General features: G+C 31.0%; 1 protein-coding gene across 1 annotated transcript in view; it reads left to right on the top strand.

Moving 5' to 3' along the window:
• The first annotated feature begins 988 nt into the window (after positions 1–988).
• LOC139487411 (neuronal acetylcholine receptor subunit alpha-2-like) overlaps positions 989–19,784 on the top strand; it is a 90,794-nt gene continuing 71,998 nt past the window's right edge. The window contains exon 1 of the mRNA XM_071272164.1: positions 989–1,328. Coding sequence (XP_071128265.1) covers positions 1,277–1,328 — 52 coding nt within the window. The 5' untranslated portion in view covers positions 989–1,276. The remainder of the gene's footprint in view (positions 1,329–19,784) is intronic.

The following is a 19,784-nucleotide window of genomic DNA, read 5'->3' as shown; positions in this document are numbered from 1 at the left end:
AAGATTATTGTATCTATTGATTACTGTTATTTGATTTTTATCAGGCAACAACCAAACCTACTATCGTAATTAACATACATATAATTGTTCTTTTAAATCAATTGGAACAATTTTCAAAGAAAGTTATATAGCAAAATGGATCCAGTTCAGTGGTATGGGAAGATTCATTCTACATTATTTAGAAGAATATTAGAGATACAATACTTTATGGAATGACGGTACTGTTTGTTGAAAAGAAAACTTGGTAATGACATTTTATATTTTTCCCAAAGGATTTGGTTGAAAAATAATTTTAAACCCTGACTATTAATTTTCAAATGTAATCATTACCTGTGATTAACTAAAAATCATTATCCTTATTTAGAATATATTCTGAATATATAGGTAAAATATTTAATCGAAAAATTGCTAAGTTCTATCATAATAACTTGCTGTTTGAACTTACGCAACCCTGTTTTAAATTTAAACGTCTCGATGTAAGAATGTTATCTGACACCGAGAATGATACCCCAGAATGTCTTGTTAACTTGTTCTGATATCAAACATGCATACATGTCAAGTTTCTCCGAATGTTTCCTCATTTGAACTGATAACCTTTATGTTACTTTACTTTAACTGATTTAAGATATAATTTTAATTGGCTTGTCCTTATACATATGTATTTATAGATGTGAAGTATGTGGCTTGATCTTGAAAGCTACATATCTTTTTGTGTCTTGAACTTGACAGTTGTATGCCTTTAATGTAGCTTGTTATTAAAAGCTATATATCTTTATTTCATTCGATCCCTACGTCGATAGTTTAAAGCTAGTTACTAATTTTTCTATTTCTTAAACAGAGTTCTCGAAAATCATCAATACAATTACAATGAAGTAGAAAATAGAGGTGATTAAAAGACATCAATAAGTTGATCGTTTACCTGGTTTTTAATACAGTTACGGAATGGTAAATAAACCTACAACAAAGATCAATATAGATATGTAACTTTATCATCTTTTGTTTCATCAAGTCACATTGGACAATAAACACACTGGAACCGGGGAATTGTTTTCATTTCCAGTTATGTACACCTTTCAAATGATATTTACCCAATCAGGAATCAGTAATAATAATATGTATTGAAAGGATAACAGTTCAGTGAACGTTGACAAATGCGCCAATCCATGATTAGGTTCAAATGCAGCATGCAGTACAATTAAACACAATTGATTTTTTGAGACATGGTGAAGATTGTGTTGAATATTTTACAAGTTACGGAAGTGTAAGAGAATGAAGGATGTATTCTGTTAAGTTTGTCATCGGAATTCTCTTTCTTTTCTCATTGGCAGGTAAGATTGTTTTTAACAGCATACTTTTATGAATATTTTTTAATCTTGTATAAAGTAATAAGCATCGTTACCGTCTGTTTTGAATTACAACTAGTGTGTAATTCATTGATACAGTCCTTGTGTGTTAACTTTCTTGCTGAATAGAAAAAATGTCTAATCAAAGATTTTACGGCATGCAATAGATCTACCAAAGATAAAGATTCTTTTAAAATATTTAGTCCTTGTTGAGTAATGTTGGAGAGTTTGATTCGAATCAATTACTATATATCAATGTGAAGAGTAAATTGCTTGATTGACATAAAACAATACATTTACAGAGCAGTCATCAGAGAAAATGATAGTTATGAGTGACTTCATATAGAATATGCAATAGCTATGCATGACTTTAAAATTAGTACGCAATATTCAAAATTCAATGTTATGGTTATTTAGGTAAAAGAAGTGGATTTCGAATGTCTCTCATTCAATTGACAGTTTGTCTTTTTCATTCCCTACACTACGCTTTCACACATTCTTATGATTCAAAATGTTTCTATTTATGAATGTTCGTTTGAAATATCCGATTTCAACATACTTGCTGCAAGTTATGCTTTCTTCTGCCATGTAATGAAGAATTTAATTATGCTAGATTTACTAACTAGATAGCTATTTGGCCCCATATTTGTACGTTTCGGCAATACAGTTTATCTACTAACTGTTTGGCACCATATATGTACGTTTCGACAACACAGTTTATCTACTAACTAGATAGCTATTTGGCACCATACATGTACGTTTCTACAATACATTTTATCGACATATCGTAGGTAGTCCTTTTAGTCGCAGAATGCTCCTGTACCATTATGAGCCTGATTCAATGGCAAAACTCAGTAAATATCCGTCTCAATTACATTTAATTGAGATTTTCAATAACAGTAACCTTTAAATTGATGATTTACTTTCGTTAGATAATCAATAATTCTCTAGATAAACTTACGAAAAAAAACCTCACTATTATTAATTTTCCTTTCCCCCCCTGTTGTGGAATTTACTTTTTTTGACATTATTTATTTGTTGATCTTACAGTGTTTTTATATCTCAACTTGTTCATATTTATCAGTTATGTACTGATATTTTGGATTCAATTAATGGAATTATATCTTACTGATCCTTACTGGTATATAAGTCAATCATTTCGTCACCACATATTGAAAACTTTGCCATATTTTGAAGAATAAATAGATTTAGTTTTGATGTTTGGTTGCACCAGTTGAAAACTTACAGTTATAACGCATGAAAAATTACATCCTACATTTAACAGTGATGTTTTTTTATCGTACGTATGTGTTAAAATATCTCAATTGACACGTTGTTTGCATGCATGCTCACACTTTACTGACTTCGTAGAAGTGAGCGTCATACGCAGAAACAGCATCAACAGAGTTATAAGAGAAGGAACGATTAAGAATGAAACTCAAAAAATTTAAGGACACCATTACAAATTGGTTGATCTATACAATGTGTCTGTGTCTTAACTAACTTACGACATTATACCACGTGATGTGTCATAATTTCGGTTGGATATTTTGGTATATCTTATACTAACTTTTGGAGACGACGTGGTTTGGTATATACATATCCCGCTTTCGGGCATTTAGTTGTTACTTTCTTTCACGTGTGCTTCCGATGGGACATTTTGTGCTGAGTTGTTGTCTGGTATTTTCGTAAGTGGCTTGAATTCTATATTTTCGGTACATTTCAGATATGACTTATTATGAAGTGTAAATAGGGTTACTTGTAATTAATCTATAGAGTTTTTGTTTGATGTCGATTTTTTTTGCATGTGTTAACCGTATGATCTAAAATGATCTTGCTTTATATTATAGTTATTTTATTACTATTATCTATACGTATGTAAAAAATAAGACGAAAAATAGCTACTTCTTTCAGATGAATTTACGTTATGCGCAGGATTAAGAAAAATATTCTCAGATTTGATTTAGAAGAAAAACCAACAATGTCTAAACTTTACTCAATTACAAACATGAATTCCTTTTAATATTCTCTTCATGGTTAGAAAATACATAGAATAATACCATTAAATACAAAATAAATCCAAAATTTTGTATCTATAAATAAAAAAAAAACTATTCTGTTTTTAGACATTAACCTGTGCTAAAATAACCACCAAAAAATACATTTTTTATGACGTTGATCCATTCACGTGACGGACGTGCAGTTAACATGTTTTGTGTGGCGTCGTGGTGTGCTGTCGTGAGGGATTTGTCCGTTTTTATTTTGTGGTTAACATGTTGTACTGTATTATTATATTATCTATGTATGTATTTCTAAGTGCTAAGTATTCTTGCGTTTTACTGTATTCCTTTCACGTAGAGGTTTTTTGCAGTATTTCTAACAATGCCATACATAATACTTGCAGTACTTTGTTCATTTATGTATCATTGTAGTTTTGCTAAGTGTTTTCTGTTCTATTCTAACATCGAATTCGGACTTTTAATTTTTGTTGTTGTTCCTATGTTTTTAAGTGATGCAGTCAGGCTATGAAAGATAGAACTTCCAAGATTTCTGTTATAGATTTTAAGGGAGCAAGATCTGCTTACCCTTCCGGAGCACCTGAGATCACCCCTAGTTTTTTGGTGGGGTTCGTGTTGTTTATTCTTTAGTTTTCTATGTTGTGTCGTGTGTGCTCTTGTTTGTTTGTCCTTTTCATTTTTAGCCATGGCGTTGTCAGTTTGTTTTAGATTTATGAGTTTGACTGTCCTTTTGGTATCTTTCGTCCCTCTTTTACACCAAGTGATATTAGGATTGAACAAATGAAAGACCGTAGATGAGAGCACGAAATTGTGATACATGTACTTGTAACACGAAAACGAATATCAATACATAAAGGTCAATGTTTCTTTTCCGAATATGTTAAAGCTGTCTTCTTTTTTGATAAATGTCTCTGTATTGAAGCGATAAATTAACAAAATTTCAAATTACTTGTTTTTGATATCAAAATGAGGACAATGACGATTTTTTTTACACCTATGATAGATTGAACTTTAAAAAATAAATTTCCAAATCGGTAACAAAAAACAAATATAATTTTGAAGTAAATTATAGTTTGCATTTTTATGTAAGAAAATAATGACCTCACACAGGTAATTATTTTATGCCTTGGAACATATTTCATTGAAACATGGTAACGTCCTGGTTGATCCCTCGAAAGAATGACCTCATCATATTCGATCTTTATACAAGAGATATATTTACTTCAGTGATAAGGCCCTAAAGTTATGTTGTAAGTTAATAAATTACATAACTTATAAGTATAACTACGTAGTATCTGAGTGTTCCACGTAGTGACTATAGCTAGATGTACAAAATCAAAATAATCAGAAGAATATTCCCTTAAGAGACATCATACCACACATTCCTCAAATGAAATGTGACTGGGCGCCTACTAATTTTTTTATATTATCACTGGTTATGAACTTAGAATTACTTAAATATAGTTAATACATTAAAACGAGAGGGTATAATTAATAAATTCTGTTCCACTTATTTTTATTGATAAAGTTACTTGTTATCATGTTTAAAGGAATAACGTGTAAAGAAAATTTCACATAAAAACTACTACACAAGAAATAATGTTGAAAATTGCTCACCAAAAACCTTTTAATTACTTAGGAAAGAAAATTTTGAAGAAATACTTTGAATATGAATACCCAATAATGATAATTTCGTTTGACTTTTTTTCAAAAGAAAATTGCTGTAAAATAGTTTAGAATTGATAAAAAGTAGCGGTAAAACTCAAGTGAAAGTAAAATTTTATGCTTTATGAATTTAAAAGTCTTGTTAGTCAAACTCTTGCCTCGGAAAACCTTTACCTGACATATCATTTATTTTTTAGTCAACACTTGAAGATATCATAGACCATTTTGGGTATGAAGAATGAGAAAGTATAATGGGTTCTTATCATTGGATACAGACATTAAATCTAACAATGGAAGCATATAATGTATAAATACAATCTGAACAGACCAATTCGTTCTTACAATCAATGCATACACAATGCTAAATCAAATAAATCTGGTTAGTGAAGAGCAGAAAATTATAACCCAAGGACCCAACTGTCATTGTAATCAAACAACTATTTATTAGCAGAAGGTTCCCAGATGAAAGTTTAATTAAAACAAATTGTTTTATACTAGCTTTAAATATCCTATCAAATGTAATACATAACAAAGGTGCAACAACAATCTAATAATAGTTATGGCAAATTAGATATACAAATGAAATTTATATATTCCGAGTGAATTTCATAGTGAACCATAACACCAAACTTCCATTTGTAAAAAATTGCAGTGCTTTACCACATCATGGCACATGACTCGTTATTTTGTACATCCTACATTTATGTACTAGTATTTTTTTTTATATGTTTTTTCTGGTTTCGGTTGGATAATGTGTTATGTCTAATCGTTTAAAGTCCAAATAATTATAAAATAGCCTTGCTATCGTTTACATAAATTGTTTTTGGACTGGCAATGCGAAAATACATGTATATATGAAGTTCGAGATTTCAGGTGCCTCGCTGTTTGTCATATTCTTTGGTGGCTGTCGTTGATGGAAGATGTTTGTTATTGTTCTGCGGTTAGCATAGTGTGTCGACTATTATATAATTTGTGTGTGCGTTTCTCTGTTTCTCTGTGACTAGTGTTATTGTGTGTGTTTATGCTGTATTTCTGTCACGAAGGTTTGTCATTTTAGCGAAAGTTCATTGTCATATGAGCAGGAGGATTGGCTAGCCATTGATGATTAGAGTTTTAAACGACCTATACAGCTCTTGCACTGTCGGCTCGTGCACGGAGCTGATTGTTGAACGAGGTTGTTTTTCTGTTGCATTTTGGTTTACGTAAATTGCCTTTTTTTGACATTTTTTCTTTGCATATATCCCCCCCCCCTCAACGGCTGTTTTCAAGACCAGGGTGATCAGCTGGGCACCCCAATAGTCACAATGATGTGTTGTTATTAGATGCATCTATGACCTCGTAGAAGATGACTGTAATTTTGTTTAAAACTTCTATACAGCTAGTCCTCGGACGTCTGGACAGCACATCACAAACACATATCTACAATAGGTTTAAGAGTGTCACTAACGAGGGTTTACTGTAAGGGAGCCTCAGAAAATAGTTTGTCGTTGAAGCATTTGTGCAGCATAACATGTTGTAGCTAATGTAGCTAACGATTAACCAAGAGCTGATCCAGCAAGTCCTAAGCTGTGAGAACTTGGACGTGGACGTGACTAAAAATGATGATCTAGGCATTAAACCATGTTCAACCTACCATTTTCTTTATAAACTCAAACCAAGTCAGGAATATGGCAGCTGCTTTCAAATAGTTCGTTTTTATGTATGCTGGCGTTTTTTTTTGTTGCACCTCATTGTTTCTGTTACTCTGTCGTTTTCCTCTTATAGTTGATGTGTTTCCCTCGGTTGTAGTTTGTAACCTTTTCTCTGAAACGATTTATTACTTTTAAACACTGGATTACTATTGTTGCCTTTATTTTTCAATAAGCAATCAATCCAATGTGCATTTCTAATAACCATTGCCACGGTGCTTAAGGATCATGCAATATCTAAAGTATTGTAAAGTCTTGTATTTATTAGAATACAGAACAACGTCACGACAGGATTGTAGCAAATGCCTTTTTGGACTGATTATTTTAGCTTTCACTAATATGGAATGTATTGACTCCATATATATCGTGATATGTCACTAGCAAACTGTGTAGCTTATAATAATTCTTTATATTATATTCAACTAGTGTTATATATGTTTAATATTTTTTGGCGGTCGAATTTGTTTGGAATGATTTTATTTAACCGTTATTTTTGCTTTCACCAATATGGAATTTATTGACTCCACATACATCGTAATCTGTCACTAGCAAACTGTGTAACTGATGTTAATTCTTCATACTATGCAACTAGTGTTATGGTTGTGTATTGATCTAGTTATTGTATGTTGAAGGCATGTAAAATGTAAACTTGTCACTGTTTATAGCATTAATAGTGAATATTTAAACTAAAGAAGTTTACGTTGTGTAGCACTTAAATTTTAGTCTACAGCTATCATACAATACAATACAATAAAAACACTATGCCATACTGCACTTCACTATACAACTCTTCACTTCAGTCATTCCATTATAAGCTCTATACCAATCCAAACTAGTCATTGCGAAAAAAATACAACACACTAGAAACAACAGACTACACTATATGACCATACACAACACTTCACTTCAACTCCCCCTTTATGTCCTCCAGTTCAATTCAAACTAATCATGGCAAATACAATACAATACACATAATACAATACAATACAATTCAATACAAACCAATACAAACAATAAATAAAAAAAACAATACAACACAACACAATTATATACGATTCAAAACAATACAATACAACGCAAAACAATACAATACTGTACAATATAAAACAATGCAAAACAATACAATACAATACAATACAATACAATACAATACAATACAATACAATACAATACAATACAATACAATACAATACAATACAATACAATACAATACAATACAATACCAAAAGTACACTAAGCTACACTACATACACTTCACTTAAATCAACTACAGTTAAATTCACTTTAGTATAATACAGTTAATCATTTCAAATACAATACAATATAAAACGATTTCATCCAATCCAATCAAGTCCGATAAAACACAATGCAACTACATTCCAATACAATACAATAAAATATAAAACAAACCAATCCAATACAATACAATACAATTCAAAACAACACAACACAATACAATACAATACAATACAATATAAAAAGATTTCATCCAATCCATCAAGTCCGATACAACACAATGCAACAATATTCCAATACAATACAATAAAATATAAAACAAACCAATCCAATACAATACAATACAATTCAAAACAACACAACACAATACAATACAATACAATACAATATAAAAAGATTTCATCCAATCCAATCAAGTCCGATACAACACAATGCAACTACATTTCAATACAATTCAATAAAATATAAAACAAACCAATCCAATCCAATACAATACAATTCAAAACAACACAATACAACACAATACAATACAATATAATATACCATACAATACAATAGAATTTAATACAATACATTATTTTTCTATATAATACAGTATAATACAATGCTATACAATGCAATACATTGCATTACCAAAAACACACAAAACTACATTTCTTAACACTTCACTCCAGTCCACATCACTTAAATGCACTATAGACTAATACAGCTAGTCATTTCAATTACAATACAATACATTTTCCACTTATTTCCATCCCATGGGTATGATAATTGGTCATTAATACAGTTCTGAAGAATATATATAAAAAACGGCTTTTCTAGCATTTGAATGAGTTTTCACATTCTTATAGTCCGTATCGTTGCCTATAATTGATAACATCCATTTGATTCAATTTTTAGTGGATACTTGTCTCATAAACAATAGTATCACATCTACCTATTATTATAGAGCTTATCTAATACAGGATTCTTTTCTCTAAACTCTTTTGTAATTCAAAAGGTGTCTTAGGTGTCAGACAGGTTCATATTAAAGTTGGTGTCACTATTTATATGTTGTAATATATTTTCTTTAAGTATATACGATTATGGTCCAAAGACAGTGGAAATATCTAGTTTTGTCAACCGTAAAAGATTATTTCTCTGATGACGCAGTGTGAACTGTGATATATTTTCTTTAAATAAACAATTATGGCCCAAAGACAGTATAAATATCCAATTTTGTCAACCGTAAAGGGTTATATCTCTGAGGACGCAGTGTGAACTGTGATATATTTTTTTTAAGTATATACGATTATGGCCCGAAGACAGTGTAAATATCCAGTTTTGTCAACCGTAAAGGGTTATATCTCTGAGGACGCACAGTGAATTGTGGTGCATTTTCTTTACGTATATACGATTATGGCCCGAAGACAGTGGAAATATCCAGTTTTGTCAACCGTAAAGGGTTATTTCTCTGAGGACGCAGTGTGAACTGTAATACATTTTCTTTAAGTATATACGATTATGGCCCGAAGACAGTGTAAATATCCTTCTAACGAGATTGCTGCAATTTAGTAAATAAAATATACGTCAGTGACGTCTTTTTGATTGGAGATAACTAGTCTCTCAAATGGTTATCGAACAAAGAATAAAAAGACAATTCCTATCTCGTTCAATTTTTTACAATTAATTAAATTTAAATAAAAATAAACCCAATTAGATAATATTTTACCTGTTTTAGTCTTCTCAAAATCGTATTTATTCTCTTTATTATTTTTGTGGTTATTTTAAGTCATTGTTTAATAAAGGTGTCAAGCAATAGGTGTTTTAATTTTAATCCTGTATTAATTCCTCGTACAATCTTATTTGGTCTCAATTAGCTGTTTTTGCCCTTGGCTTTGACTCGAGCTTGTATAACATACCGCGACCCAATACAACTAGACAAATTGCAGGACTAATTTGAAAATGCGCATTTCAAAATACTATTTTTAAGGTAAGATAACATTTGATCATAAAACATAACAAAGTATTGTCTTACCAATTTAGAACATATTTACACATTCGAGTAACATAAAAAAAAGTAAAATTACAAAAATTATTGAACTCCGAGGAAAATTCAAAACGGAAAGTTCCTAGTAATCAAATGGCAAAATCAAAAGATAATACACATCAAACTAATGGATAAAACCTGTCACATGCCCGACCTGGTACAGATATTTTCTTATTAGAAAATTGTAGATTGAACCTGGTTTCATAACTAGCCACACCTTTTATGACGGAACTTCATCAATACATTTTATAAATTTAGAATCTTTAATAAACTTTAATATCCCCCCCCTAAAACTATAGTATTTATAGTATTGTCTGAATTAAATTATTCACCTCCCCCATCCCATTAAAAACATAAGAATTAAAAAAGAAAAGCTGCAAGAGTAGAAAACGATTTAACAGTTATTTATCTATCTGTCTTTCTAGTTGAATTATGTTATAACGATCAATCAATTATAATAAATTTCATTCTGTTATAACAATTAATCATTTATAATAATTGTAATATTGTTATTCAATTATAACTCTTTTCAATAATCAATCTGTTGTAACAACTTTAAACCTTCTATGACTTACTGTTATTCCTATATCATCTGTAATTACAGATTTCCTTGATAGTTAAGCATTCTCCAGGCATATAACTGATTACAAAAAGTTACGCAACTACGATGTTTTTTTTAAATTAAATAAAAAGTCAAAGATTTTCTTTTGCAGTTGACATATATGGCTACATATAATTGGACGGTTTGATTTTGATAACGCGGTATCTATATGATCACTTCGGGTTTTAAGAGTATGCAGATTTCTGAGTTCAAGACATATCATTATTCGGATAGTGTGTATTTTCATTAGTTATCAAAGGTACCAGGATTATAATTTAATACGCCAGACGTGTTATTTGATAAATGTTTAAACACTATTTGAAATACCTACGGCCATCATGTAATTTGATCCTAAATACGGAAAAAAGAGGCCAAACAAATACTTATGTTTAGGTATAAACACTTCTACATAGTTCCCCTTCTCATAAAAAAATATATTATATTATAACTTTATTCAAATAGAAAAGGTTTTCGATTGTTAATAAAAATTGGGAAAGTATTTCATGCAAAATGTGTGCTTAGGTTTAAAAAACGTTTGTTCTTTTTATCAGTATGAATATAACGAATTATTATTCTACCATATCATATCATCTTCTGTTTTACAAATTGCTGTGTTGTGAATTTTTAATCTGTTATTTCAATTGTTTAATACTAGAACATATTAATGGACAAATACTATTGTCAATAATTTGTCCCAGCAAACTATCAAATAGCTTGTCAAAACAAATTAATGATTTCAGCAATATAAAGAACTACTTTTTGATATTTAAACAATATGATTTTTTAAGATTCGGTAGAGGTGCAAAGTATAATATGATAAACATTAAAAAATGTCTTGATACAATTTATATTATAACAATTATAATATAAGCAACACGACGGGTGCCAAATATGGATCAGGATCTGCTTACCCTTCAAGAGCACCTGAGATCGCCCCTGGTTTTTGGTGGGGTTCGTGTTGCTTATTCTTTTGTTTTCTATGTTGTGTCATGTGTACTATTGTTTGTCTGTTTGTCTTTTTCAATTTTAGCCATGGCGTTGTCAGTTTATTTTCGATTCATGAGTTTGACTGTCCCTCTGGTATCTTTCGTCCCTCTTTTTTTTAAACTTAATTTGATGTCCTTATTGTTATTGAAATACACATGCTAATCTACTGTTCTAACTCGTCAATATTTTCCAGGAATAGAGATTAATTTTCTATTACTTGTCGTTGTTTTTTATCCGTTTGATATTTCCATGGCCACATACATAAAAAATATTTTACTAGACGTAGCGCGATACTGAGTGAAGATGAAAACTAACTATAACGGCTGTACTGAATTTAAAAACAAAAATCGTAGCAAAATTCAGACATATCACTATAAACAATAAGCTGTTATTTGCGAGTCGTAATTCCTTCGTATAATATATAGTGCCGAATTTGTGAGTCATAATTCCACCGTATAATACATAGTGTCGTATTAACGAGTTGGAATTTCATCGTATAATATAAAGTGTCGTATTTGCAAGTCTTAATTTCACCGTATAATATAAAGTGTTGTATATGCGAGTCGTAATTCAATCGTATACTACATAGGGCTGTATATGTGATTTATAATTCCATCGTATAATACAAAGTGTCGTATTTGCGAGTCGTAATTCCATCGTATAATACAAAGTATCGTATTTGCAAATCGTAATTGTATCGTATAATACATGGTATCGTCGATGCGAGTCGTAATTTTATCGGATAATACATAGTGTCGTATTTGAGAGACGTAATTCTATCGTATATTACATAGTATCGTTTTTGCGAGTCGTAAATTCATCGTACAATACATGGTATCGTAGTTGCGAGTCATAATTTCATCGTATAAAACAAAGTGTCGTATTTGCGAGTCGTAATTCCATCGTATGATATAAATAGTTATCAAAGGTACCAGGATTATAATTTAATACGCCAGACGCGCGTTTCGTCTACATAGGACTCATCAGTGACGCTCAGATCAAAATAGTTATAAAGCCAAACAAATACAAAGTTGAAGAGCATTGAGGACCCAAAATTCCAAAAAGTTGTGCCAAATACGGCTAAGGTAATCTATTCCTTAGATAAGAAAATCCTTAGTTTTTCGAAAAATTCAAAGTTTTGTAATCAGGAAATTTATAAAAATGACCATGTAATTGATATGCATGTCAACACCGCAGTGCTGACTTCTGGGCTGGTGATACCCTCGGGGGACGAAACGTGTCGCATTTGCAAGTCATTATTCTACTGTATAATATAAAAATCGTATTGGTGAGTCAATTGTATAATACATTATGTTTTCTTTGCGAGACGTAATTCCATCGTATAATATAAAGTGTCGCTTTTGTGTGTCGTAATTCAATCGTATAATACATAGTGTCGTATTTACGAGTCGTAATTCCATCGTATAATACATAGTATCGTCGATGCGAGTCGTAATTCTATCGTATAATACATAGTATCGTAATTGCGAGTCATAATTAAAACCGGGAGTTCTCTCTAAGGATTAAAGTTAAAAATATTAATAACTTTATAATTACAATCAAAGGCAAGCACTATGAAAACAATGAAAAGAAAAGAAAGCAAACTATTTTTAGTATTAAATCTAACCTAATTAATGTATCTGCAGTTGGTTAGAATAGTCATTTACAATTTTACAAGTTAAACGTGGAATTGAGATAACTTTTCAATTTCATAATAAATAGACTCATCATAGATACCAGGACTAAATTTTGTATATACGCCAGACGTGCGTTTCGTCTACAAAAGACTCATCAGTGACACTCGAATCCAAAAAAGTGAATATTATTTGAATACGAACACGATAAACTTTCGATATTATGCTATCATAGTAATGAATAACAGCGTAGTGTCATGTGTCCTTTCTGTCTTGATACACTGTTCTATAAGGAATAAATGTATACAGAATACCAACTTTATTCATTTTTTTATTCATATTGATTTTTTAACAGTTTTTGAAATCTAATTTCTTTCATTTTCCATTCTTTGTAGAAATTCCACATATATATAGTAACCTAGAACATAAGCCGATCGTGTATTGTTCATTACTTTGCTGTATAAAGGTACAGCGGTCGATATATAAATAAACCTGATAAATTTTACCTATTAGGATTGAAGTTTCAACACATTATAGACATAAAAAGGAAATATTTTCCTGATTTTGACCAATTTGTTTTTAATCTCAATATGAATTAAATATCAATCAAACAAATATCATTACTAAATCAATATAATTTGTTTTATATATTATAAGCTTTATGAAGAACAGAAAAGAATATATAAATAAAACATCCTAAGTTCGTGTTCAGGTAAAAATAAAACATGGTCGCAGTATTGATACAAAGAAACAAAAGATTCCCAATATGGATTCAAAAACAAAGCAACTACTTAAATAGTCGTAAACACAATTAGCATTACAAAATCATTGATTTCAGTCATATTGTCACTTATAAAACATTTGATACCACATACAATAAATAAAATTTAAAACTTATTATTCAAGAAAAGATAAAAGACCAACGTACGTAATAAAATGTAAAATGGATCCATAACTTACCGATAAAAGGTCATGTGGAGTATACCGATGTACTTTATTAAAGTTTTTGGTGAAATGTAGAATACAACAAATCGGTATTGATGAAAAAAAATCTCATCTATACCTAAAGAAGTACCAACTGTATGTGATAAAATGTGAATTGCAACTTATCTGTACTGATAAAAAGACATGATGAGTATACCGACCTATTTTACTCATGCATGTGATTAATTTTAAAATGAAACCATTCAGTACTATTAACAAGAAATGTAGGACAAACCGAACTCCGTAATAACTGTATGGGAAATAATGTATAAAGCAACAATTCCGTACAGATAAAAAGACGCTGAAGAAAGTTTACATTCTTAATAAATGCATGAGATTAAAGTAAAATGTATCCATTCTATATGATTAAAAAAACATGTGGAGTAAACCGACCTACTTAAAAATGTATGTGATAAAATGTAAAAATGCAACCATTCTGTAATGATCAAACGATTGATGGAGTATACTAGATTAATGTATGTCACAAAATGTGAAATGTAAACCAATCTGTACTGATAAAATCACACAGAGTAAAACGAGCTACTAGATTAATGTATGTCACAAAATGTGAAATGTAAACCAATATGTACTGATAAACTCACATGGAGTAAACCGAACTACTAGATTTTTTGTAATTATTTTATTTTTGATGATGAAACATGTGAAATTACATACTACAGTATTCGATACACATTTTAAAAATAAAGTAATACTTGATAAATCAATTAAGTCATATGGATATAATAAGATATATATATATAAATATTACAAAAAGATTTTGTTAAATAATCAAATAAATCAAATAAAAGCTGCTTCTAACATATGCCATTTCTGATCCATTTTTACTTTTTGTACAGGGGTTAAGAAACATACAGAGTATTTTTCTATTTTAATCCAATATTTTAAATATTCTACCCCACCATATTTTGTGGGGGATATGTTCTTACATCTACATTTGTATATATAGTATTTGAATAACAACAAAATATTGTTAACTGTTTTACTGTTAACAAAATCCTCAGACACACCTAACATGACTTCTTTTGCACTGAAAGGCAGGAGAATGCCATAATTTTTAATCCAATCTATAACGGATAGCCAGAAGTTTTGTGATACATTACATTCCCAAAAAAATGTGAAAAATATTTTCTTTAAATTCTGAACAAAAAGTACAAAGTTCAGTTTCTTTTAATTTACATTTCAATAAAAATGAATTACATGGTAGAATCCTATGAACAATCTTAAATTGAAAGTTTTGCAAAAAAGAGTTTCTGGTTATAATGAAGGGCACGGAATAAATAGCATTCCAATCCTCAATCTGCATATTTAAATCTCTTTCCCATTTTTCACGGGAAGATGAAGATAATACTTTATTATCCTCCAAAAATAATGTATAGAAAAATTTACAAGATTTTGGTTCCTTTTTAACTTTATCTATTAATTTATTTTCAATAATTTCCAGTTTTGAACTACCTTCTATTATACTTTTCCATCTCTTTGGAATCGCACTTAAAATACTATAAAATTCTACAAAATTAGTATTGATATCATACTTTTTTTTAAATTCATCATATGAGAATAATGTATTATTATCTGACATCAGATCATTAATGAAGAATATACTATTTTCAACATATTTGAACCTCAAAATCATCTTGCCATCCATTTTGATGTTCGGATTCAGCCATATGGACTGGGTCAAAATTTCAGTATTGTTTTCAGCTTGAAGCTTATTTTTCAACTTGGAAAAATTTACCAGGATATCATGCCAAAATGGATTAACTTTTTCCGCTAAATAAAGTAAACCTTCTTGACTTAAGTGTAAAATCTTGTCCCCCCCCCCCAAATTTTTGTATATAACTAAGTAGCAAGACTTTCCAAGGAGAGTAATTTTTGGGGATCTAATAATTTATACAGCCAAGACATTTTTACACTATAGCAAAAATAATAAATATTAGGCATCTTAAGACCACCATCACAGTGTTCGGACATTATCACTGCCCTTTTCACTTTATCAGGTTTTCCTTTCCATAAGAAGTTAAAAAATATATTCTGAATCTCCTTCAAAACCCCTTCTGGGGGGTTAGGAAGGACAGTCAGAACTTGAACCAAAATGGGAAGTGCTAAAGTCTTAATAACCGAACTACTAGATTAATGTATTTCACCAAATGTGAAATGTAAACCAATCTGTACTGATAAACTCACATGGAGTAAACCGAACTACTAGATTAATGAATGTCACAAAATGTGAAATGTAAACCAAGTTGTATTGATAAACTCACATGGAGTAAACCGAACTACTACATTAATGTATGTCACAAAATGTTAAATGTAATACAATCTGTACTGATAAACTCACATGGAGTAAACCGAACTACTAGATTAATGTATGTCACAAAATGTGAAATGTAAACCAATATGTACTTTTGAACTTTTATTTGTCTTTTTCTTTTTTACCAGTATAGTTTAGATCTATTAGTTTGAATGTCACTCTGGTATCTTTCGCACATCTTTTAATGAGATGTGAGGATTTTTTACGATATAATGAATTGAATAAAATCCGAACCCAATTTTTTTTTATATTATATTCAATATTATCAGATGCCGAGTTGACTTTAAATACTAGTAAGTGGCGATTTAACCAGATGCCGATTTGTACCAGATGTGGAATAAATCAGTTCCCTATTTGACTTTTTCTATAGGAACATATTTGACCAGGTTCCGATTTGAAACAGTTGTCGATTTAATGAGTTCCTTATTTGACGTTTTCTATAGGGACCAATTGACCAGGTTCCGATTTGACTTTTATCCATCTGTATTAATATTTAGGAAAAGATCAAGGTATGAAGCAGTCATTCAGAGTAATTTCTAGGATACAAAAAGGACACTCACATAGCTAAGTTTACCTTTAGAGTCAAGGTAACATGTGATCATGGAGACAATCGACACACCGTGTTATGGTAATTCATTGATTAGACCGTTGGTTTCCCGTTTGAATGGTTTTACACTAGTAATTTTGGGGCCCTTTATAGCTTGTTGTTCGGTGTGAGCCAAGGCTCCGTGTTGAAGGCCGTACATTGACCTATAATGGTTTACTTTTTTAAAATTGTCATTTGGATGGAGGGTTGTCTCATTGGCACTCACACCACATCTTTCTATTCTAAAACAAGACTTTACGATAAAAGAGATGATTTCAGCTTTCCAATTAATTGTGATCTTTCCATTTCTTAGTAGCAACATTCCAGCAGCACCTGCATACGGGATATATATCTCACAATAGATAGGATATTCCCGTGCTTGCATTTCCTATCGCGATTTTCTTGATAGAGGGTTGCTGCTCAAAAGGAATCTATCAGACCGAGAGTTCCAAATGGTGAAGTTGAAATCATCCCTTCGTAAACTTTACGGACGCCATCACGAGTTGGTTGACCGTTATGGAATAACCGTTTCACAAATGATATCGGATATGTTTCTTACGTCGTAACTACAATCCACTTTCCTTTCATGAATGTGACCTACCGAATTATACTATTTATCGGAATTGTTATAACATAAGCAACACGACGGGTGCAACATGTGGAGCAGGATCTGCTTAATCTTCTGGAGCACCTGAGATAACCCGTAGATTTTAGTGGGGTTCGTGTTGCTTATTCTTTAGTTTTCTATGTTGTGTCATGTGTTCTATTGTTTGTCTTTCTCGTCCCTCTTTGTCATACAAAATACCATGTCAATGTCAAATTTGAGACAATCGACACACCGTGTTATGATAATTCTACCTCATACAAAATATCATGTCAATGTCAAAAGTTAAGACAATCGACACCCCATGTTATGATAATTCATCATCATACAACATACCATGTCAATGTCAAAAGCTGAGACAATCGACATACCGTGTTATGATAATTCATCCACATACATACTACCATGTCAACGTCAAAAGCTGAGACAATCGACATCCCGTGTTATAATAATTCATCCTCATACGAAATACCATATCAATGTCAAAAGCTGAGACAATCGACACCCCATGTTATGATAATTCATCCTCATACAAAATACCATATCAATGTCAAAAGTTGAGACAATTGACACCCCGTTTTATGATAATTCATCCTCATACGACATACCATGTCAATGTCAAAAGCTGAGACAATCGACAGACCGTGTTATGATTATTCATTCTCATACAAAATACCATGTCAATGTCAAAAGCTGAGACAATCGACACCCCATGTTATGATGATTCATCCTCATACGAAATATCATGTCAATGTCAAAAGCTGTAGTTTTGATGCAAAACAGGAACCACTTTCCGTCGTATTATTTTGGTCCTGTCACACCACTTGTACTCATCATCTTTGTACTTGTTCGGCTTTATAACTATTTTGATCTGAGCGTCACAGACGAGTCTTATGTAGACGAAACGCGATTCTAGCGTATTAAATTATAATCCTGGTACCTTTGATAACTTTTGACAAATCCTACGATATGCGTTGTTTGTTGTTTAGTTCTACTCCGTTACAATACTTAATAGATACAATTGAAAATGGATAGTCAATGCTGTTCATAATTTAAGGATTGACTTGTCTCATTAATTGACTAGAACAGCTTTATTTGTTGTTCAAGTTTCGAATTGCCAAAATGCTAGACCGGTCCTGTTCTGTCCTATATGCAAGCATTACAATAATTAAAAACCTCACTGACTTGATCATGCTTATCATATTGATTTATGATTTAACAAATGACTTGTCCTACTATCTTCATTGTCTGAATACACACTGAATGATTTAATTGCACTTATTTCTTTTTTCAAAAGTATCAGAAATATTTATAAACCGAGAATATGTATTGTAATTGTTCAATCAAAACTATTGTTTAAAAGACAAGAAACTTGCTGTATATTGTTACTCATCGTTAGTATATACCCTCTGTATATTGTTACTCATCGTTAGTATATACCCGCTGATAAACTTGCTGTATATTGTTACTCATCGTTAGTATATACCCTCTGTATATTGTTACTCATCATTAGTATATACCCGCTGATAAACTTGCTGTATATTGTTACTCATCGTTAGTATATACCCTCTGTATATTGTTACTCATCGTTAGTATATACCCTCTGATAAACTTGCTGTATATTGTTACTCATCGTTAGTATATACCCGCTGATAGTTTTGTTTAAAAGACAAGAAACTTGCTGTATATTGTTACTCATCGTTAGTATATACCCTCTGATAAACTTGCTGTATATTGTTACTCATCGTTAGTATATACCCTCTGATAAACTTGCTGTATATTGTTACTCATCGTTAGTATATACCCTCTGATAAACTTGCTGTATATTGTTACTCATCGTTAGTATATACCCTCTGTATATTGTTACTCATCATTAGTATATACCCGCTGTATATTGTTACTCATCGTTAGTATGTACCCGCTGATAAACTTGCTGTATATTGTTACTCATCGTTAGTATATACCCTCTGTATATTGTTACTCATCATTAGTATATACCCGCTGATAAACTTGCTGTATATTGTTACTCATCGTTAGTATATACCCTCTGATAAACTTGCTGTATATTGTTACTCAT

Source organism: Mytilus edulis, chromosome 9, assembly GCF_963676685.1.
Source record: "Mytilus edulis chromosome 9, xbMytEdul2.2, whole genome shotgun sequence".
In the NCBI taxonomy this organism is placed as follows: Eukaryota; Metazoa; Mollusca; class Bivalvia; order Mytilida; family Mytilidae; genus Mytilus; species Mytilus edulis.
Note: the sequence above shows the minus strand (reverse complement) of the source record. Positions and strands in the feature narration are given on the sequence as shown.